Source organism: Pteropus vampyrus, unplaced genomic scaffold, assembly GCF_000151845.1.
Source record: "Pteropus vampyrus isolate Shadow unplaced genomic scaffold, Pvam_2.0 Scaffold462, whole genome shotgun sequence".
Classification (NCBI taxonomy): Eukaryota; Metazoa; Chordata; class Mammalia; order Chiroptera; family Pteropodidae; genus Pteropus; species Pteropus vampyrus.
In genome coordinates, this window is record NW_011889243.1 from 2,151,276 (window position 1) to 2,174,861 (window position 23,586).

Genomic DNA, 23,586 nt, shown 5'->3' on the forward strand with positions numbered 1-23,586 from the left:
AGAGAGAGAGAGAGAGAGAGAGAGAGAGAGAGAGATAGAGAGAGAGAGAGAATGAGAGAACATGAATGTTTTTACTTGCATAAGTATGGAAGTGAGAATGACAAGCTTATGAGACTGTATAGTCAGGTATGAGTGTGTATGTCCCCAGGATAGATGTCCAGGCCACCATCCAGATCTGAGGAGGCAGGCAGGCCACGTACCTGCCTCCAAGGCCGATTCTTTGCACTGCTTAGCTTTGTTCTGGCTCTGAAGAGACAAAGGGAAAGCGGTGCTGAGCCCCTGCCCCAGAGGCCACCTGGCCCCAGCTCTGGGCCCCCAGCCTCCCTGGGTGATTCTGAAGTGCCTCTGTCACACTTCTCCCTGGCCACCAAGGAGGATACTCAAGAGTCAACTGTGAGCAAGTTCCATCATTTACTCCAGCCTCACCTCACGAAGGACCATAATAAAAAAGTTTCCAATTTAAAAAAAAAAAAAGAATAAAAACAGAAACCTGCATCCTATGTAAATACACATGAAAACTAGATGTCAAGACCTAGAGGGAGGAATACAGACCAGGGACCAGGCCCTGAGGCTTCATGTGGCTGGTTCTGAACCCACTGGCCTCAGGACTTGGGCTCTGCCCCCTCAACTTGCTGTCCTCAATTCATCCCCAGGCCGCCGCCCTCTCTGGGCGTGTGCAATGGATAAAATATGCTCTTGGGCCCTGGTGGCATAGAGTCCAGAGTAGTCAAAAGCTTGGTCTCTAGACCACCTGGGTTTGGATCCTTACTCTGTTGCTTCTTGGCTCTGAGACCTTAGACAAGTCACTCACCATCACTGGGCCTCAGTTTCTTCTCTGTGACATAGGTTTATGAGCCCTTCTCCAAGGGTTGTGTGAGGGTTAGCATCTGCTCTCATTGCCCTGTGAGCTCGGGGCCTGGGTGGGCCACAGTGGGCCTGCTTTGAGGAATGGGTCCTTGGGTGCAGCCTGGAGATGGCAAAAGGGGTAAAGCTGACCCTGTCTGTCCATGCCCTGAGGTTCTAGGAAACCCATTTCACAGATTGGAAGACGAGGTTCAGAGAGCGGTGAGCAGCTAGCATGTCCCAGATGCACACCTTTCTTGGGGGTGTCTGCAGGACCCTTCTCCTGCCTCCCCCGCCCTGCCCCAGCACTGGGTGACAGCACTGGGTGACAGCATATGGCCTCAGTGGCCCTACGCACCTTCTCCACCTGCTTCTGTTGGCCATTGGCACTAACGCGCTCGAAGGCCTGCTCAGCATCGTCTGCATCCCGACACTTCTGCTCATATGTCTTCTTGGACTGAGGGTGTGGAGGAACGTGACTTGGGGGTGTGGAGGAACATGACTCCTTGAGCCTGGCCTCCCTTCTCCCTGTTGGGAGCTGTGGGTGGAGTGGGGGCCTCCTCACCAGGGACAGAGATTTGGAGGTCTCGAATGGGGAGGAAGAAGAGGGTTTTGTTCCCGGGCCTGTTCCCACTGGGGATGGTATAGCCCTGCCCATGGCCCAGCCTCTCCAAACGTGTGGTTGCATCAAAGGTGTGAGACCCTGGGTCTCAGTTTCCCCAGCTTCAAGTCTCTGAAAATACCATGTATCTTCATGATGCTAGCCTCTGCACATATTGTCCACTCTTGTGGAAGCTTTTTTTCTCCTCACCCTGTGTCCTAGGGGACACAGCTCAGGGGCCCCTTCTCCCACTACCCTTCAATTCCTCAGCTGACAGCATGTATCACCCTGTGGGCCACTGTCTGGGACTGACCGCCTGCCCACGGGCCTATCCATGTGGGGCTTTGGCACCCAGTGCAGCCCTGATCACCTGAGAGGCTGCTGCATGTGTTGCTAGATGAAGATCTGAACAAGCCCTGTCCCAGGGGCCCATCCCAGGTTTCCTGGGGTCCACTACCCTCGAGACCCAAGAGCCTTGCACTCACCTCCATGGCCTTCTTGTAGAGTGACAGCTTGCTTTTCTGGACACGGTCCATGACGGCCTCATACTACAGGGGACATGGGGCTCTTAGTGGGGGACTGTGGCCTCTGGATGCTCCCCTAGGCCAAGTGGATGGGATTTCCCTGGGATGAGGCACAGCATCCTCTCCTGGCTCTGAAGAGGGTGGTGACAAAAGGCACTCCCTCTCTCACGGCCTGCTCTTTCACAATTATTGCTCAGAACAGAAAGCTAGAGAAGCCCAGGGCATGGGTATTCCCATTGTGTCCTCTTATTGGCTGCAGACTTGGACTTGGTCTCTAGCTGGAGAATACCCAACCTATGTGCATGTGCACACACAGTTCTTCACTCACAGCCTCTGTACCTGTGAAGCTGTCACACACCATGTATACACTTTGGCACACACATGCACACAAAGTTCCACATGACACATGCAGAAGTGCACACTAATAGGCTCTCACACTCACTGCTCCCACCTGCACACATAGGCTTCACATACACACTATGCACAAGTATACACAAGCACAATCCCATGATGGCCCCCATTGCACAGCCACGGGCCTATTTGCACAGGTGAACACACATACACTTAACTTAGTCATGGCCACACATGAACACATGGGCCATTGCACCCTCACCTCACCTCCCAGGCTCCTTATTCAGATAGAAAGGATGAAACTCAGCCTGGACAGAGATTGAGAATGAGCTATGAGAAGAATTGGAAATAAAAATCTCATGTTGGGGCTGGAGTCAGTTTGTGCCTGGGGTCACAGTGGGGCTTGTGCCAGGCAAGCCACCTGGTCACACATAAAACACTGAGACACATGCACATGCTCATAGGCATGCACACATGTGTGCCCATGTTCTACACACACAGACTTGCACAGACATGCTCAGGCAAGCTTCCTTGCACACTATATCATAGCCTGCTTGTGGGGCTGCTGGCTGACCTGGGGAAGGTGTTGCTCTGTCCCAAACAACTTTTGCAGACATCGTGGCAAGTCCTTGCTCAGAGAGATCACCTGCTCCAGCCCCTCAAGGCTGGGCAGGCTTCTGGGGCTGGCTCTGGGGACCTACTATCTGCTCAGGAACCTTAATTTAGAATTCAGAAAGTCCAAGACCCTGGCTGACCAGATAGGCAGACAGCTGAGTTTCTGTGGTCAGAGCCACTAAATGGAGCTGGTGCCATGTCTGAAGACTGAGGGGCCACTGCTTCTGGGCTGGATCACCCAAAACTTGGGAAGTGGATATGTGTCCCATCCTGCAAGAGGGAAGCTGAGGCACAGAGAAGGGATGCAGCTTGACCAGGACAACCAGGAACAACCTGGCCCCAGCCATGAGCTGGCACCTTCTTCTCCTTCACAGCTCAGTTGTGTGGACTTTTCCATTTTTGATTCTTCAGATAGTTTATAATAATCTTTCTCCAAGCAAGAAGTATTTCTGTGTGCTGGCCTCTTCCTCCCTGGTCACTAATCACTAAGACCCTCATCACTAAGACCCTGACAGGCTAAGCATGTATGCCCATCTGTCCTCCCAGTGGGCCACATGCTCAGCCCATCAGAGTGTCGGCTTAAGAGGGGACCCTGGGACACAGAGGTCACCAAGCCCACTTCCCAGCCCACCACGGCAGCTTCTTTGACAAGTAGCCTCCAATCTCTGCTTGCATACCTCCCATGATAGGAACCTCACTTCTTTTCCACGTAGTCCCTCCATCTAGGGATAGCCTGTGCATGGGTGAGAAGTACCTTTGGATGCTGAGGTAAGCCTGACACCCTTCTCACTCCCGGCAGGCTCTGTCCCCTAACCTCAGGCAGCCCTGCAGAGTGGCTACAGTCACTGGCTCTGGCCTGCCTTTCTCCGGACAAACAGCCCATATACTTGGTCTCAGGACCAGTTTCTAGTGACTCCCCAACTGAGGTTGCTTCCTTTGGAAGTACCCCCAGGCTGTCACTGCCCTCTGCAGTCTGCTTCTGTAGGATGGTCAACAAGACCCATGTCTTCCCCTCTTCCTGGCGTGAGATGGCTTAGGAGGGCTCCCAAGAGCTGAGCCCTTCCCTCACCCCCAAGCTTGGGTGCTGCTCCCCACCCTCTATTGGCTCTGTCCGGAGGGTCCATCTCCCACCACCTCCATAGCAATGGAGGCCACTTCCCACTTAGGGTCTTGGTGATGGGGGTGCTCCCTAGCATTCGCTTTACCTTCTTCCTCTGTTCCTTCTGCCTCTCTCGGAATTCCTCGAGGCTGCGCAGCTCTTCACGCAGAGTCAGGGCCAACTGGATGTGGGAGCTGCCCACGTCCTCCATTTCTGGGGGCGGAGTATGGGCATCAGTCTCTTACATCAGACCTGATGGGCTTCAGCCATCCACACACTCACCCCACCCAGGCTAGTGTCTATTGCCCCAAATCCTCTTCCAGTCCTGCAGGCCTGAGCTCCTCTCTTGGCCAGAATCCATCCACCTCTGTTTATGTTCCCAGAAGTTCCTGTCACATTGCAGCCCGGGGTGAGGGAGAGTTGGGACTTACGGTGCTTCAGGGAGTCAAAGGAGGCCCTCAGGGAGCTACAAAACAGAGAGGCTAGGGTCAGCAGGAGGGGAGGACAGCAGAACCTGGAGTCTCAGTTGGCCCCAGGGACTTACATTTTGGCAGGCGGGCCTATGTCGCACGTGCGTGCGCGCGCGCGCACGCGCACACACACGCACACGCGTGCATCCGCTGCCTGGTCCTCGCCTCCTTTTGGATCTAACATCTCACGGATACCTCAGACTCTGAGTATATAAAACTGGACTCAACACCCCACAAACCTGCTCCTCCTGCAGGGCTACCCTCTCAGCAAAGGCACCACCATCTACCTGGTTATACACAACAGAATGCAGAATGACTTTGGCTCCACCCTCTTCTTCCTCCTGCACTACCTTCTAGATGTCCTAACTGCCCACCTCTCACTGCCACCACCCTAGCCACTGCCTTGTCATCTCCATCCCTCCACCTGTTACCCATTTTCTCTGTCCCGTGCACCACCCTAGCCACTGCCTTGTCATCTCCATCCCTTTCCACCTGTTACCCATTTTCTCTGTCCCGTGCCCCACGTCACCTGAGTACCCACCGGCTCCTTCCATATGCGTTGTTCCTTCTTGCCTCAGGGCCTTTGCACATGATAATTCCCTATGCAGCTTCTTTGCCTAGCTTCTTCTGTCCCTTCTGAACACTTGTTCCTGTTGTCACCTTGGACTGATGTTTTGATTATCTGTCACCTCACTGAACTGTAGGCCCACTGAACAGGGACAATGCCTGGTTCTCCTTATTACCCCCAGGCTTATAGGCCAGAGCAACAAACTCATTCCCGGGTTTTCCCCCTATGCCATTCAGAGAAACTGTCACCAACATCTCCCTGAAGTCTATCCTTATGTGTCTCCATTGTATGTCAAAGACAGGGACCCCAAGCAGGTCTCTCTACTCTCTGCTATCAGTCACTGGTGTGCTTGTGTAACTCATTCTGTTGCCCTTTTTGACTTGACTCTCAGGATGCTCAGCCTGGAATTCTGTGCTCAAACACAGTCTATATTTCCAGTGTAAGTATCTCCTTCTGTACTCTCCCTACCACATGCCATGTACCACCTCATTTCCCTGCTTTGGCCTCCCTACCTGCTGCCCACCCGCTGGCCAGGAGGCTGCTGCCTCCCAGCCGACAGGAGTGGCTCCTCTTACTTCCCTGGGGATGAGGCAGGGATGTGAGAGTATAAGAGTTTAAATCCATGCCCCTTGGGGGCCTGTTCTTGCTCCATGTAACTGCAGAGGGGTTCACAGGAAGTTGGCTCCAGCTCTGCCCACCTCAAAACCCCTTAATTTCCCAAACTCCTGCCCTGTGCAGCTTCTGGGAGCATGTGGTACCCCAGCATTCTACCTGGGGCAGGATGAGCAAGAGGGGAGGCAGTGACAGCTTTCTGGGGGAGGTGGTGTTTTAGCCACACCTTGAAGTGTGGGTAGCACTGGGCAGGGGACAAATGGGGGCAACAGCCAGAGCAAAGTTTCGAAGGGAGAGTCAAGGTAAGCTTTCTGCAGGGCTGGATGTGTGGTTTAAGGAATATCAATACGCCCCCTCCACCTACCTAATGCTGTCTTTAAAATGTATTGAAAGGGCTGATGGGGATTGAAAGTGGATCTCTCTAGTTTGGGGACAGAGTCTTATTTGTGAATTCTCTATTGCAGGTGGGAATAACCTCCTTTTACTATATGTGGCTGAGCCTCCAGGCCTGAGTGAGGTTTCTGGCTACTCTTTGTGGGAAGAGTGAATGACAGCCTGGAATACTTCCATGTTGTGGGCACTTGAGGGGGTGTATTTGGGGTCAGCACCTCTGAGAAAGGTGGCCAAATACACCCCCTCAAGTGCCCACAACATGGAAGCATTCCAGGCCGTCATTCACTCTTCCCACAAAGATCAGGGGTGATGCAGAAATGCTGCATCTTCAGGCAGCAGAGTCCCACTCACTGCTCTCACTGGACCATTTCTGGGTTCACTTATCTGCAACTTTTGTCTTCTCTGTTTGCCCCCACCCTCAAACTTCTGCCTGCCCTCCAATTGGCTGAGAATAAGCCCCCTGCAGGATCTGAGAGGCTTGGTCATGGGGAGGCCGGGGGCTTGCCCAACCAGAGGATGGGCTCTGTAGGAGGAAGTGCCAGCCTCTACAATGAACGGCCAGGCCACCTTTCTCAGAGGTGCTGACCCCAAATACACCCCCTCAAGTGCCCACAACATGGAAGCATTCCAGGCTGTCATTCACTCTTCCCACAAAGAGACCTCCAGGTTGGTATGGGAATGGGGTGACCTGATCTAAGGCAAGACCTTGACAGTCAGGCAAGGCTGGAGTGTCTGGGGGAGCTTTCTAGAGGAACTGTGCATGAGAGGGCTCTAAAGGGAGGTTCTGAAGCAAAGAACTGGGCGGGGGAATGAAGTCACTCTCAATGTGCCAGACTCGCTAAAGGATGGTGGGACTCTTTATTTATTTTTTAATTTTTGACCCCCCGCCCCAACTCAGCTTAGGGGATGGCACATAGTAGGTATTCCATACATACTTGCTAAATAAATTGATGGATGATGGGTGCTTGGCCCACAGTTAAAAAAAGGAATGATTGATTGGTCTCACTAACCCTCGTACATGCCACGTGGGTCAACAGCAACACTGATTAAGCACCTGTTGTGTGCAATCAGCTGAGCTGGGAGTCACATGGGGCATGGCCCTAAGGGAGGCAGCGAGTAAGGTGAGATGGTTCCACTACTGCCTTTGTCATTCACTGGCTCTGAATATGCCCTGCACTTTCCCACCTCTAGCTTTTGTCCATGCCAGTCCTCTGATAGGAAGCTGCCTTTCTTCCCTCTCTGCCTCTCCCAGGAGGTGCCCTCCCCAGTCCACCCAGCTCTGCCCTATTCCTCTGGCCTCCCCAGCTTGATGGGGACTCAGGACAGTGCTACTTTGTACACACTACTCCCGACCTGTGAGCCACATTTCTGTCGCTCCTGCTGCAGGTTAGGCACACCAAGCCCAGGTGCCAGCTCCTCCCGGTGGGCAACAAGGCAAAACCTGACTCTGTTTCCTGCCCTGGGCTTCCATGTTGGATGAAGTCTCTCCATCCAAGGGCTCCCAGTTTCTAGCAATCTGGTCCAAAGAGGAGCTGGTCCCAAAGGAAATGATTGAGGCTGCCCACTTGGACTTCTCAGCCTCAAGCTAAGCGGGGCAGCCTCAATTTATTTGACTTAGGAAGGGGCCTGTGAGATTGTAAAGAGCCCCGCTGTTTATTGAGCATTTCCGTGGGTTGGTGCTCTCTGCTTGATATTGTGATTGCCCAGAGCAAATCTTGAGGATGACTCTCTCCTTTTAGAGAGGGGGAGCTATCATCCCACGGTCACACAGTAAATAGAGCAGGGCAGATCTTGCCCCACTCAGCCTCCTATGACCACACAGGGAATCAGGCCTGCCCAGAACTTCTCTCTGGTCACTGCAGAGTTCTAAAAATGGGACAAGATATTGTGTACCTCCCGCCCTTCCTGCTGGCCCCCTGGCTCCACTCCCATTTTTTGCTTTCTCGGTGGGTTATCCTTCCCCATTTTAAGTCTCCTGCAACTCACAGACCTTTAACCCTTCCCAGATTACTCTCTCCAGCACCCCATGGGAGGTATCCACTCTTTCTGGGAAAGTGTTCCTTTCACAGCTGGCCTGGAAGGCCAGGAGGCAGGCAAGAACTCCTCCCTGGTCATGCTCTCTCAACAGCCCATCCCACCACTAGAGAAGACAAAGAAGGGTCCCAACAGACTTCCATTAATTCCTCACCATGTCCCCTGCCCACTGGAGTGGGCAGATGAGAACCAAACTAAGAGAGGTTAAGGGATTGCCCACAGTCACATGGTTCACAAAGGCCAAGTGAGAACTAGAGCTCATGCATTCTAGGGCTGTGCTCATGCTTTCTGGCCCAACATATGAACCCTTGGGCATTGAACGTTCATCTCCCCTGGCTCCTACCACTTTTAAACCTTCTTCTAGCTCTTCCATGTTTTCTTTGGCTCCAGGTTGGAAGTAAGGAACAGCCAGGGTCCTCTGTGTCTTTAGAAGAGCTGGAGAGTGTTCAGAGCACTTAAATGAGAGGACCCAGTTATAGGCTTTGGAGTTGACAGATTTTGGGGCCACTTTCCTTGGGCAGAGCCAGATGCGCACAGGCTTGACCTCCAGGGGAGCGGGGACAAGGGTCAGAGGTTGCTGGCTCTCTGGTAAAAGAAGTACTCGTCAGAACCCTTTCAGAACTTGGGTCCAACACCCTGTCTGCCCCTCAGGCCAGCTCAATTCTTACCCAGGGTGAGAGTTCACACCTTCCCAAGGCAGCCACTCCATTCTACTCTTAGAAAGTTCTCTTTCAGCTGTCCACAAGGCTTCACTCTCTTCTTATCTGTTCCCCTGCCTGGCAGTCTGTACATAGAGACCCAGGCCTCAGGGCTGTAGAACCCTGGCTGCTTCACGGCAGCAGCTCCTTTATTGCCTCTCTTCCTGAGCAGAGCCCGTGGACTTGCTTAATTCTTTGGGGAAGGTTGTGCTATTATCCTGATGAGGGAACAGAGGCACAATGTCAGTGACTAGCTCAAGGTCACACAGCTGGTGGGTGAGGAGCAGGTACTGGAATTCATGTGTGTTCCCACCTTGCAGCCCAGGTTGAACCAGAGAGCTCAGGCATCTAGTGAAGGGCCTATCACATGGCCCTGATGGCTCTCAGGACTTTGGGGGAGGCTGCCCAGGGTGTATGAGCTGTGCTGCAAGCACCTGAGGACAGATGGTCCCTGCTCCCCTGCCCAGGGCCTTCCCGCCACTCAGATCACTGGATTTTCTCCCACACACAGAACCTGACCCTCAACACCCAAGAGAGTTGTCTTCCAGGCACTCTTGCCCTGGGAGCCATCCACAACTTCCTTGGCCCTCTCCAGTCCATCCTAAAGCCTGTTTAAATGCCCAGAAAATGCCTGGCAAAGGATTGGGGAGCCGGGGCTTGGGACCTCTTACTTGATCTCTGTCTGGCCGCCTGCTTTCCGAGCAATCTGCACCAGCTCTTTCCCATAGCGCTCCTCCGCTTGGGCCCTGCAAGAACAAAGAGCAGGCAATGTATCCCCTTCAGTTCTATTGGCCACAGGTACCTCAAATGTCTGCAGGTCCCTCAAAAGTCTGTGGCAGGATCCTGGAAAGCCATCCTCTCAGCCTTTGGGGACAGGTGGGCCCTCAGGTCTCCTTGAGAAAGTTAAGTCCCCCAGCCCTATCTCTAAATAAATTTTGGCCAAATACAGGTAAATTTGAAGGTACATTAGATTATTTTCCCACCTGGGGGAGGCCTATATCTGGGGAAACACAGGAGAGCTGCACTTATGACTTTTTAAAGTAGGGGATGCTTTGACAGCAGCTTGGCTGGGATGAGGGGCCTTGGCCATCTCACAGGAGCTGGGTGGAGGGTGGCATCCCTCCCTTGCTGGCCCTTGCACATCCTCTGTGATGCTCACCTCTGCCTCAGCAGCTCCTCTACGTCCTTGCACATCTTCCTGCCATCCAGCAGCCTCTGCAGCAGCACTTCGTAGCCTGTATGGGCCGTGAAGTCCCTGCACTGTAACATAGGATAGAGGGATGTGTGAGGGCCACAACAGGCAGTGGGAGGCAGGGCATAGCCTAGTAAGGACCCCTCTGACCATGTCCCCATCTGCCTCCATCTTCCTCATTCAAGGGTAGGCTCTTAAGATTCAGGACCTGGATTCGCACAGGCATACAGTAGGTCCTCCCCACCCCCAACCCCTGCCACCATCTGTGGAGATGCCAGGTGTAATATAAGTGAGATCCACCTGGCATTAGAACTCACAGTACAGGACACATCAACTCCAACACAAGATAGCCATGGGAAGGGCCACCACCAAGACCCCATAATGATAGCCTTACAGGGTGCGTGGCACTGCTCACTCCTTTCATCATCTCTGTAGCCCTATTATCTCAGCAGTTTAAGTAAGAACACTGAGGCATAGACTGGTGAAGTGAATCCAGAGTGACACAGCTTGAAAGCTGTCCGGCTCAAGTCCATGCTCTTCACCTCTATACTATATTGTCTCTACACCGTATGTGCTCTTTGTGTGGGTTCAGATAATCCTCTCATGCTCACCCAGTGAGGTAGTCCCTGGGGTGACTTCGGTTAGGACAGGAGTATACCTTAACACACATAGAGAGCACATGTAGGATACCTCACAGACCTAGGACATGTAGGACACATCTGGCTCACTTAGCACATCTGGCACATACCTAGGACACCTGGTACACCCCAGGTGCACCTCTTAACCAAGGTGGTGAGGGGAGCGGTAATCCAGGACATAGCTGAATCTCTGCCGCTCGCTTGCCTGGCACTTGCTCAGCCTGTCCTGGTGTTCCTGACTCATATGATTCTCCTTTCTTATCCCTGGAGTGAACTCCGAGCTACTGGTGCAGGAAGTTGGGGATGAAGGTCATACTCAAAAACTATGAGAAGACACAGGGTCTCCTAAGACATCTCTGGGTCTAGGGAGTGGGTCCCGGGGCCAGGTTCCTCCCCGCCAGATCTCTGGGCACCTGACTGCCAGTGGAGGGAGCTCTATCCTGGGAGTAAGTGGTGAAATGTTATGCTAAGAGCAGGAGCTTTTGAATTTCTGAGTCCCACATTCATTCTTGAGGAAGGATCTCCAAAACCGTAAGGGCACTTGGCCAGGCGACTGAAAATCAGGGCAAGCCCTGATACATGGCATCTAGTGTTTTCTTTTTTCCCCATAGACCCCCAAATTCTCAGAGACTAGTGAAAAGAGTGTTTCCCTGATCTCACACACCATACATAGCCCTGTCTCTCAGAGCTCAGAGAACAAGGGAGGCTTTCGCAAGGCCACACACACACTTGGAGGTGGCAAGTCTAACCCTCTCAGAGTCAAAAGCTGGTGGTGCCCCACACCTCCCTTCCAATGTGGTGTTATGGGTATATGGGGGAGAGACAGAGGAGGAGTCAAAATAAAGGAGAGCTGCCTTCAGGAAGAGGCATTTTGTTAGGTTAGGAAGAGAAGGTATTGTTCTTCCAAGTCTAAGGGGAGTCCTATTTGGTAAGAAAGGGCAGCAATTCCACCAATTACCCCAACTGGTCCCATGTCAAGCCCAGCCCACGCCCAGGCCTGTAGTATGCTTAGGATCCCATGCTCATTCTTTCTTCCATAAGCATTCCTAGAAATTTTCGAGGCCCAGGCTCAGCTGCCCACAGGGTGACAAGCAGGATGTTTGGGCCCTGGTTGGGCCACCCAAGGCCCCAGCATGGAGAAGTTGTTACCCCAACCCTCTGTAGTTCAGTGCTGGGGTCCAAGTCAGCTCCAACGTCCAGGCTGGTATTGTTGCCCTAAGCTGGGCCAGGCTTTCACTTCTGGGGCTTTTATGGACAGCTACTTGCCCACTAATCAGTCAGCAGACAATGGTTTCCTGCCCCTCAGCCTCTGCCCTCTCTCTGGACCCACAGGACAGAAGCATGTAGCAGCCAGGAAGGAAAATGAATATGGAGCCCCAGCTTCTTGCCTTCTCCCCATGAGGGTGGTCACTCTAAGCTAGACACCAGTTCCACTAGGAAACAGAAGCCCAGAGAAGGGAAGGGCCTGGCTGAGACCACACAAGACAGAGGCAGGACAAGGGCACTTCTTATTACTCCTGGGAGAGATGGCAGGGAGCTGGGCAGGGAACACTGACTGGAGCCCAGCCCTGCAACAGGACATCCTCCTCTTCCCTGCCAGCCCCATGCCCAGCCTGACACTAAAGGGAAACCACTCTGTCCTTAGTGAGACCCCCAGAATATAAAGAGAAGCAAACATCAAACCTACATTGGCCATTCTAGAGGAGGCAGAAGGCAGCAAGGGGTCCTGTAGGCTAGATCTCCACGAATTCATGTCCCCAAAGGCCACAGTTTCAAGAATCTTGTCTAGTCCCCTCTCAGAGCCACGGTGGTGCTAGCAGGCACTGCTGCCGAGTGAACTATGGTCACAAATGACTAGCCTGTTCCAAGGAAGTGCCTGACTCCCTATGGGTTGAAACTTCCCCCAGCCTGCAGCCTCATCCTTCACCCCAACTCCAGAAACCTCCTCAAGGGAATTAGTTCTGACTCACTGCTCAGAGATGGGCAGAGTCAGGCTCAGGATGCTGTTGAGGAAATGAGTGAACCTATCATTCAATCAGTTAATCAATTGGTCCTGCAGGCCCACAGTCCAAGGCTCAGCTCCAGATAACCCCCTCCAGGGACCCACCCTGGCTTTCCTTTCCTGCACCCACCCAGCTCCCCTTTTAAGTACCAAGAACTCCCTGCTGATCTCCCTTATTTATGGGCTAAGATTGACATTTCAACAATGCCAAAGCTACCAGAAGGCAGGGCCTCTCACTTCCTTCTGTCCACTCACAGCCTCTGTCACCTGAAACCTGCCCGTGACTTTGCCTTTTGCGAAAGCACCTTTTATGGAGTCTACCTGCCACATACTGCACCAAGAACATCACAGCAGTTATCTTATTGAAAATGCATGCCCAAGGAGGTAAGGATGGCCAAGAGGAGGCTTAAAGAGGGGAGGTGATGGCCCAAGGTCACTGGTAAAAGTCAGAAAATGAGATATGAACTCAGGTTGGTCTGTCTCCAAAGCCGCACATCCACATTGGTTATTCGATAGATATCCTAGCAACTTTTCAGTTTGAAACATCAAAAAGTGATTTAAAAAATAACTTTTAAAAATGATTAATCAAATTCTCTCCACCTCAAATAAAATTTGTATCTTGGGCTGTCATTCAGTTGTCATGCATTCAAAGAAGCCAGCTCTGTGTCCAGGCAGGGCCAGAGGAATGCTACCTTGGAGAAGGCCTGTGTTGGCTCTGCATACTAAGTACTGACAGCCAGCAAGCAGCCAGAAGCTCCCCAAATATAGTGTCTAGGGCAATCCACCTTGGGTTAGGGGTCAGGTGGCCAGCAGATGCAGCCTCCTCCTTTGGGAGATTTGCTCAAGCCGGATGTAAGACTGTAAGCCTTGCCATCCATGCTGTGTTACCACTCTGGGCCTCATTTTTCTCATGGAGGGACTGGACTGGGGCTGCAGGCGATCTCCTGAGGCTCTAGGAGGATGTGCTCAGGAAAGCTCTGGTCAGGAGGAAGCATATTCCTGCCTCAGCCTCAAGACAGTGTGAGGAAGGTCTGGGAGCCCTGTTTCTGCTTAGGGATAGCCCGTCTGCTTTTCTCTCTGGGTGAATCCTGCCATGCCCCTACTGGATGGGTAGAGAAGCAGCTTCTCTACCCATTATCACTTTCTCCTTTTCTTGCCCATATCACTCTTGGTGGCTGCAGGGACCAGGGCCTTGAGCAAGCCACTTCCCTCTTGGGACCTGGTTTCCTTATTGAGGAAGTGGGAGCAGAAGCCAACCTCTCTCTTGGCCCTGACGGCCGCCCCTCTAGGCCACATTGTGGTTGCCACGTTAGGGAGGGTGCCCAGGCCTGGTTGGAGAGACTGGATAGAGTTTAGCAGATTAGATATGAATTCACACCCCATCCTATGACCCTAGTTGTCCTCAGCCTCCACCTCCCTCCTTGTAAAAATGGGCCTAATAGTTACTACAACCTAGGGTTGACCTGAGAAGCTGATGAACTCATGTATGTAGGTGAGAATAGTGATCAGAGCTCGCCCTGAGGCGGGTACTGGGTTAAAGATCATTTCCTCCATTTTAACAGCTGAGGACAATGGAACCCAGAGAGATTACCTAACCTGCTCAGATACCTGCAGCATACAGCCAGGATTTGAACCTAGCTCTCCTAGACGAAGATTTTGGCTCTGAACTTTTCTCACCTCTCTGCAAAGCCCCAAGTTCAGTGGCTTTTCAGCAAGTGGTAGATCGCCATGCTCTGCCCTGTCCCTGCCTGCTGCTACCACTCTCACCTGATATAGCTTTCTCTCAGGTGTGGCCAGGCTCGAAAAAAGGCGTTATTGCCCCACCACAGCCCACATATACCCTCCTCTACCAGAGGGCCTATTTAAAAGGCTGCAGAACCTTTTTCACATGCTCTTTTACATGGAATTCCAGAATATAAAGTACATCAGAAGACAGCTATACCTTTAACCTTGTAGGGAGACACCTGGGTTTTGGTCCTGGTTCTCGTCTGCTAGGAGTAAGCTGGGTAGCCTTAGTAAAGTCCCTTGCCCTCTCTAGGCCTTCCTGGGTGTAAAATGGGTATAAGGGGAGGAAGTGGCCTTCTAGCAAGGAGGTTGATGTGTGTCTGTTGGGTTTTGGAAGCCATGGTCACCGGTGACTAAAGAAGTCTGAAGTCAGGAGAGGGGCTGGAGCTGCCTGGGGGCTGAGGGAGGAGTGATGCTGGAGTGAGAGTGGTGGGCTTGTCCAGGAATTGGCACTGATATTTTACCTAGGAATTAAGTGGGGGCTGCGGAAGGTAACTGGGAAGAGTATCCTTGTAACTTTCTACCCTGAGAACTGCCTGACAGGAAGAGAGGAGACACCAAAGGAAGCTGTGTGAAGCGGACTGTTGGGTGCAACTGGGAGCACTCAGAGGCAGAGAGAAGCAGGAACGAATACTTCAGAGAGATACTCCAGCCTGGGGGGTGGGGTGGCGGGGTGGAGGGAGTCAGCAAAGAACCGGCTGAAGTCTCAGGAGCGGAAGAGCTGACCTGCGGGTATCTACCACCTGTGCACTGTCACCAGCTACAATAGCACCAGGGAAATAAAATCTTTCACCCTTTTAGAGTCTGACCCATGCCAGCCCTGTCCATGGAGACACTAGAAGCAGCTGGCAGTGAGTTTGGGTAGAATATGGCAAGTGAAGACACAGATCCTGTTGTCTTTCTTCATCACAGGCTTCCAATGCACAGTTAGGAGACTGGGAAGCTTTAAACTGAATGAGACTGAAATTTTAATTTTAGTTTGTTGAACTGGAGTGAGTTATACCTGAAAAGGACTAGAAAAGCATTAGGGTGTGCCCAGGGGTGGGGAAGAGAGATTTAATAGCACCTTTGGAAGGTAAAAGAAAAATTGTTTCCTACTTATACCCTACCAAGTTTAACATTCATTTTGTAAAATGCTAATCATTCTTGTCAAAAACCTTTCTAATGCCTGTCATGCTCTTATGTTGATAGACTCTTCATTAAAAAAATAATTTTTTTTTTAAATCACCTTTTCTTGGTATGAGTAGAGACAGAACAAGGAGACTAGACTTTCTTCCTCTCATCTCAGAAGACCCAGAAGATGAGGACAATGATTTTGAACAACTGTGAGGGGGAGAACGGAGCTGGGGCAGTTTTGCCCTCTCACTTCTCACACAAATTTAACAGTAGAGACTTTGGCAGCTTGCAACTTGTTTGCTGTTGCTTGTCTTCTGTGGACTAAGAAAACAAACCATTAGGATTGTTAGGAAACCTGAGGTAGTCAGCACTAAACTCTTGAGAAGGCAGCTCTATGAAAGCAGAATGGGCCTGTCTGGTTCCCTACTGGGTCTTGGTGCCCAGTGTCTGCACAGCAATGCTCAGCAAACACTTTGAGCAAAGAGCTGAATAAACTGCCTCAGGGAGACCCTTGAGAGAACATGGTTTATGACTGGTGGCCCCTGAGGTGCCCTGCTGAGGGCACTAGACCATTTGCTTGCAGATTCAAAGACACATTACCCAGAACCTTTAAATAAATCAGACAGACCCAACCCCTCTACTTCTTACAATAGTATTATTATCTCTGTTGTACAGATATGGAAACTAAAGCTCAGAGAGGATAAGTCAGTGAGTAGCAGCCAGGCTCTTTCTACTGACCCTCAGCTATTACTCCACAGTGGGGCTCATCTCCACCTGCTACTGTTCAGCAAACTGAGGAAGGCAAAAGAACAAACACCCAGGTATGGCTTGAATGGATGGATGACCAGAGACTTCAGTAGGCAAGCTGGGTGCTTATCCAGAGTATCCCAGGAGGAAGGGTGGATAAAGACAGGGTTTCAAGCTAAAGCCCTTGAGGAACACTCAAGGAATGATGTCACCTGCAGACTTTTTTGGGGCCATCAGAAACAGAGGGAATGTCTGTGGTTGGTGTCCTCAGAGCCCTAGCCATGACTCATGAAGGTAGAGATAGGGAGGCCAAGTCCAGGTCAGTGCAAGGAAGGGTTTTCCAAGAGCCCAAGTGGCCCCAGATATGGAATACAGAGAGAGATGCCACGATATTCCAATAGAGCATACCCTGGCAGGTGTAGGCGGTGTGGGAGGGTTGAAACTTGAGAAAGGGGTTATGCAAGAACGGTGCCTGAACCAGCCCCCAGTCCATGGCTGGTCACTCATAAACTGGAGCCTATGCAGCAGGAAGCCCACTGTGGCTGGCCATGGGCGGAGGATGGACAATGCCTGTCCCTGCTGAAGGGTCAGAATCTCTTCCAGGACTTAGAGTCTGGGGAAGCTCAGTTCCTTCCTTCCCCTGGGCTCTACTGCCCCACTTCCTTCACCCTTGGCCACTGGTATCTGCCTTCTGCCCCACTCACTGCTGGACCCTAGTGAGCCTCTACTGCCAGATCACCTTGGCAGGGGTGTCACAGAGGAGCTGTGTGACCTGGGCAAATCACTCACTTTGCTGAGTCTCAGTTGTTCATCTGTAACATGGGGCAATGAAAGCACAGTTCTGACATGACAGGGTTCTCTCATGACAGGCCCCTACCTGTACACATCGTACCCACTTCTCTTCCCCTGAACTTGGCTTCCGTTAGTTCCTGGGAAGGTGCCATATATGCTCTGCCTGACTCACAGGCTCTCCTCCAGCTGGCCTCAGGCCATCTCTTCACACACTTGCCCTCACTCCCTCAGATCACTCACTGCTGCCTTTCATCCTGACTGACAACTCTGAGTATCAGACTTCCAGGTTCCTAAACTTGAGGAGCTCATTCACACCTCCAGGTCTTGACCAGGACTTTGTTCACCATCCTCCACCACCACCCGCTTTGTTCTAACTTTTCTACACATTTTGGTTTCACAAAGCAGGCGCCTTTAAGACTTGAGAGAACAGAGGGGAAGTGGGCAGCACTTTGCAGGCTGGGGGGAGGGGAGTGTGGTAGTGAAGATCTTTCCTTCCTGATGATGGAGGAGGCCTATTTAAAAGAACAAAGCTTTCAAGCTAGACAGGCCTTGGTGGAAAGCCAGGCACACCCACACAATTGCTGTGTAAGCCTGGACAAATTGTATAACCTCTCTTATCTTCACAGTCCTCAAACAGTAGCACCCTGTGGTCAGCATTAAAGAGATAAGAGGCCCCAGACACACACATAGTAGGTCCTCTTTTGTTGCTTGAGGTGCTACCCTCAACTTCACCCAGGTATGTGTGATTCCTGGGAGCCCCTGAAAGTTCACAGAGCTCTGTCTGACAGGGCCTCTGGAAGGCTGTAGGGTGACCGTTAGACATAGTCCTGCAGGCTTCCCACATGTTGGGGCCCAGAGAGGACGTAAGCCGAGGGGCCCAGATGTCTCATGGCCCCAGCTAGCTGGGCTGATTGGCTGCTCTGATGAGGAACACTGAGAGGCTCTACGGAGCTGTCCGTCAGACGGGGGGTCAATGGAAACAAGTTTCTAATCTCAAGCTCAGCCTAACTGAACCTAGGCTAGTTCATCTAACCGCATTGAATGCAGTTTTGTTCTTTAAAAATAAATATCTGTCTTTGCCTTCTTGGCTCTCTGTGACAACTATCCTGGGCCATCTTAGGAAAGCTGCAAATCACCTCACATTTATCTGCCTTTGCACGGACCCCTCCAATCCTTGGGGCAGGGGACACCTAGCCTAAGACACCTAGTACAAAGACACATCTTCTCTGTAGAATCCCAAACCTACTTATGGACTACTTGTTGTCTCTTAAACATGTCAAGCACTGTCCTGCCTCAGCCCATCACCCCCTCTTTTCCTCTTCAGTATGACTCAGCTTCTGTTTTCCCATTTCCACAGCTAGGAAGACCTGAGTCCCATCTGGTCACCCCATCCCCACCCTGGCTGCTACTAGAGCTCCAACTAGCACTTCCTGTTACCCAATAATGGGTGGCCTGTCAACATCAGCGGAAAAGGGCTGTCACTCGCTTGCCTGTACAGTCACTCATTGCTCAGGGTTCCAGGTCTCAGCAAACCACTACACTCTCCTACTAATCCCAAAAGGTTCTCTGACCCAGGCCTGGAAAAGTAGCAGTCAGGCTTGGCCCAGTAGCCCCAAAGTCCATCTGGGTGGCATCCCCAGGCCCACATCCCCTCTATGAGCCTTGTTTTTCTCTTTGTAAAACGGGAATAAGTATATCAACCTCACAGGGCTATTGCTGGAATTAAATGCATTTTGTCACTTGAAACCATGGGAAGACTCTCTAGTGGTAGAATTTAATATGCAGTGGTAAACAGTTGGGTAGGCATTCTGGGAACAGGAGGATCAACATCAGAGGCTCACTCTGTAGGTGCATATCCAATTATAAGTCTGGGTCCCTCGGGACTTAGCCTATGGTGAGCAGAAGAAGGTGGCCTCTTTAGCATTGCCCTGAGCTCCCTTCCATCTTCAAAGCCTTTATCTTAAGTGAGCATCACTCTAACATCCTACAGATGAGGAAGCTGAGGTTTAGAGAGGGGAAATGATTCTCCAAGGCTTCCCAGCAAGTGAGGGTGGGGGCCAGGTGAGGCTTCAAAGGAGCCTGTTCTCTTCTGAGCCTGTGAGGAAGGGACCTTCTAGAGCTAGCCCAGCGGGGAGCCCTGGCATGGGCAGCCCGCAGGGCACAGGGCACCATTCTTTCTTTCTGGAAGCTGAGAAAGTGTTAGTTTCCACAATGAGTTCCCTCCATCATGTGGTTTGTAGAGTTACTCAGGGTCTGGGTGAAAAGGGAGGGCATCCTGCCCACAGTCTGCAGCATTCAGTCCCCTTTGCATGACAAGAAACATCTACCCCTGGAGAGGGTGCAAAGAGCAGAAGACAGTATCTCTGCCACCACCGAAGGCTGGTCAGGACCTTTCACAATTCAGCTTGAGCCTTCCTTTCCTTCCAGCCACCCTGAACAATCCTCTGGGCCTGAAAACTGTCTTCCAAATCCACTGTGTTTACTCCCCTTGCACACATTTGCCTGTGCCATTCCTTCTATCTGGAGTGCCATTTGTCTTCCTGCCACCTCTCAAATCCTCATCCACCCTTTCAAAGCCTGAACAAGGCCCTGTCTTTCTATTTCAGGGGCTACCCTAGCTGTCTGTAAGTGTCAGGAGCAGCCAGGATCAGTCCATGAATTCTTGGGAATTGGAGTGCAAAAAGGGTCATTGAGAGGCAGATCTTGTTTTCCACCAAGGAAAAAAATCAAAGATATGAGTTACATTTTTGATCCAGGACACTGCAGCCAGTGAATCCTACCTAGGTGACCATCTTCAGGCATTGCAAAAGCAGAGTGAGCATAACCACAAACCTCTGTAATCTACTATCATCATCAGATAGTAGATGATGAGCAGATAGTAGTGGCATGAGCACAGATGAACCAAGTTCTCAGGTCCTGGGGGGCCCATGTACCACAAAGCGTGCACAGAGTATTTGGAAGAGGAATGTTATCAACCATAAATTTTACCTAAAATGACCATCTCGGCCTTGAAAACAGGAATTTCTTAGTTTTGTTTTCGAATATTTTCCTTTTAATGACATATAATTGTGATCACTTACAGAAAATTAGGGGGGAAATGGAGAGAAAAATCGTCCTACTTCCAAGACCGTAGAAACCAATATCACCCTTTTATTTTATAGGAGTTATAATTGAACCAAGAAAAAACTAGCCAATCGCCTTGAATTCAGGAGCAGAGCATGATGACATTGGACATACCTGGGGGAAGTCCCTACTCTGCCTTGGATGTATGACCATGGACTAAGCCCTTGACCTGCCTGTGACTCCATGCAGGAGATGGGAGGACACTGACAACCGTTCTATGCAGGGTTAATTTGGGGACCCATGTGGAATGACTGTCATAGTGCCTGGTACATATTATGCATTCAATGAACAGGCATTGTTGCCACTCCTCTGGGGTCATTTAAGTAGCTGGGACTCAGAAAAAAAATCTTTACAAAACTTGAAGTAAATTAATCCCTTTTTATTTTTAATTTAATTTTTTCAATAAGAGATATGTTTACATAATCCTAAAATCAAAAAATATTTAAAAAGTACATAGTGAAAGCACTCATTGCCACCCATCTCTGTTCCCCACAAATTTCTTTTCTCTCACTTCCACCAAAGGTCATTAATTTATTTAGTTCTCTGTGTCTTTCCAGAGAGTCTCATTGTTAAAACAAGCCTATGCCAATATAAATGCTCATTTCCCTGACTTTTCACAATAGGCCAAATATCAGACATACACAGTTTGGCTCTGTGTTTTTTATACATAATGCACATAAAAGCCTTAAAGAGCTTTCCCAACTAGTGCAGAGAGAGCACAAGTGTCTATCCTCATTTATTCTGATAGGCACAGCCAGGAAGGCCATGGGAAGACAGATGGTGGAGGCAAAGGCAGAACAGCCAGGGCCTCCCTCTCTCACCTCCTACTCCATCCACCGACCCCTGCTGGTCCAGAGGACCTGCTCCTCAGCCACTGGACTACTCGCCTTCAAGGCCACAAGGCCTGCCATGCTGCGAGTCTTCCCACAGTGTCTGAGCAGACTTTGGTTCCCAGCAAAGCCCCACTGGACTTGGCTCTCCCGGCCCCTTCCAATATATTCTGTTCCCGCCTTCCTGCATAAAAAGGCTCCTGTCCAGCCAGAGGACCATGAGGGTTTCCAAAGTGTCTGCTAGTGCCAAATGCTAGAGGACTATTCTCCACTTTCTCACCAATTCGGAGAATGTACCCAAAGAAATAATCCTTCAGTGAAAATCCTTGATACGCAAAGTTCTATCCATTTCATCACTGTCCAGAGTAGTAAATAATTGGCAGCAACCTAAATGTGCACCAAATCCACAAGCTGGAGGATCGTGCAGTCATTAACAATGATGTTTTGAAGAACAAGAAATCACACCCACAACCACACATGTTCAAAATGGAATTACATTAAAAAGATGGTGGGTAGGTCACACAACAACGTGAATACACTTAACACATCTGAACTGAACACTTAAAATGGTTAAGATGATAAATTTTATATTAGGTATATTTTACCACAATTAAAAGTAAATTTAAAATGCAAGAAAAAAAGTAGGGAAGAATACAAAAGCATGTAGACAATATGCTTGCACCCATGTAAAATAATCTTAGAGAAACACAGCAAAATATTACCAGTTGTCTCTGTGCGGTGAGACAACTGAGGGTGATTTACTCCCGTTTTTCTCCATTTCTCTCTTTTCCTTTAGGACCTTGTATTATTCGCCTTGTTTCTTTAGAAGGTACATTTGTAGCTCTGGGTGCCTAGATCAGAGTGGGCACCCAATGAACGTCAGCCTCTCCCGATTTTCTGTGAGGCCCTGGGGACACTGTTGGCAGGTTCTGAGATGGAGGACAAGCAGCTTTAGGGCAGACTGAAAGTGGGGCCCCTCTCTGTAACCTCCTAAATGGGGAACCTCAGAATCTCAGAACTGGGAAGGGGAAGAGGCAACAGCAGCTGAATGGGCATGTGATGGGGGTGGGGTGGGCCCAGCCTTAGTCCCTCTCCCTCTTTGTCTCTCTGGTGATTCATCTCCCAACTCGGGGAGCAGTACCTCCCTCTGTCCTCTGTCTTGTGGAGAGTTTGGCTTCTTCCAGCTTGGCACAGAGGTTTCCAGATAAAGCTGGAGCCCAGCTTTAAAGGGGAGAGAAGTGACCACAGGTCAGAGGGAAAAGTTGAGGCCTGTTCTCTCTGTCCCACTTGGTGGTTCCTGCTCAAAGGTGTGTGTATGGGTGGGGCGGGGGGCCGATGAGAGGTCATTGTAGTGTATGTGGCCCAGCCTCCTCAGGCCCTTACTTTTCCTTTTAATGACCCCAAAAGGGATAAGATGTGGACCTCCATAAATTCTGGTCTAGGACTAGATTTTCCCTCTTAAAACAACATTCAGTGACTTCTTTGCAAAGGCCATTGGGTGTATAGGTCTAGGAGGGAGTGAATTCGTGGGAGGGGAAGGTGCATCTCAAAGCCCTGCTCCTGTTGGCACACAGTTCCTGGCCCAGTTTTCAGGGAACTTCAGTCCTCAGCACTGAGTGTCTTCCTTGAGTCCAAGACAGTCTCATTTATCTGACTGGATGTCGGGGTGAGGCTTGGGGTCCAGCTTTAACCACCTAATTGAGAATCCCGCTTAAAAATATTTGTAGAATATAACCAAAGTGAATTGGAGAAATGGCTTCAGAAAGGCAGGTGGAACCATGGAGACAGCCACTGCTCATTCATTTATTCTACAAACATTGACTGAGCTCATACTCCATTTGCCCACCCTGTGCTGAGGATAGAGACAGATGTTTCTTGCAATACATTTTGGTTGTCTGCTGGGATCAGAGCCATTGGCAATAAGAGCTGGGTGGGGTGGAGGAAAGGACCCTGCCTTCTCTGGGCTTCTGTGTCCTTCTGGCTTGGTGCTGAGGCAGGTTATAGGAGATCTAAGGTCCTCTCAGCTTGGACATCTGTATTCTCAGCCTCAACCTTGTCTCACTGATAGGCCCCATTCTGAGGCTCAGCCATAAACTTCCTGCAAAGCCATCATACTGTTCATCTCCGTGTGTGTATAACAGAAATCAAATTATTCCTTCCCTCTCTCTGTGGCTGGCCCACTCCCACCCACCTCATTCCCACAGCAGCCTATATCTGAATGCTCTGCCACAGAGAAAAGCAGGCTATAAATAAATACTGTGTGGCCACACGGATAACACTGCAAATACAGGCCTACTGAGAGACAGGCCCAGTCTGCTCCCACGCTGAATGTTTCTACCACTTCTGAGCCATTATGTTTGCTTTTTATATTTTTTCTTTCCTCCTTTAACTGTCAGGCTACCAGCTATCTTTAAAACTGTCTCTAACAGTTGAGGTCCACCAATATTTATTAATCACCAACTGTATATCAGGTTCCATGTAGACCCCTACTAATTGCTGCATGTATAGATTAAAAGACCACATGACAAATCTTGTTAAAATCGTAGATAAAAT

General features: G+C 50.6%; 1 protein-coding gene across 3 annotated transcripts in view; it reads right to left on the minus strand.

Moving 5' to 3' along the window:
* The window catches only part of PSTPIP1 (proline-serine-threonine phosphatase interacting protein 1), a 36,233-nt gene that overhangs the window by 9,641 nt on the left and 3,006 nt on the right, over positions 1-23,586 (minus strand). For all 3 annotated transcript variants that reach the window (XM_011382146.2, XM_011382145.2, XM_011382144.2), the window contains exons 2-8: positions 9,968-10,068; positions 9,480-9,554; positions 4,465-4,499; positions 4,140-4,246; positions 1,930-1,992; positions 1,202-1,300; positions 201-246 (exon numbers count right to left, since the gene is read on the minus strand). In XM_011382146.2, the coding sequence (XP_011380448.1) occupies positions 201-246; positions 1,202-1,300; positions 1,930-1,992; positions 4,140-4,246; positions 4,465-4,499; positions 9,480-9,554; positions 9,968-10,068 (526 nt within the window). The remainder of the gene's footprint in view (positions 1-200; positions 247-1,201; positions 1,301-1,929; positions 1,993-4,139; positions 4,247-4,464; positions 4,500-9,479; positions 9,555-9,967; positions 10,069-23,586) is intronic.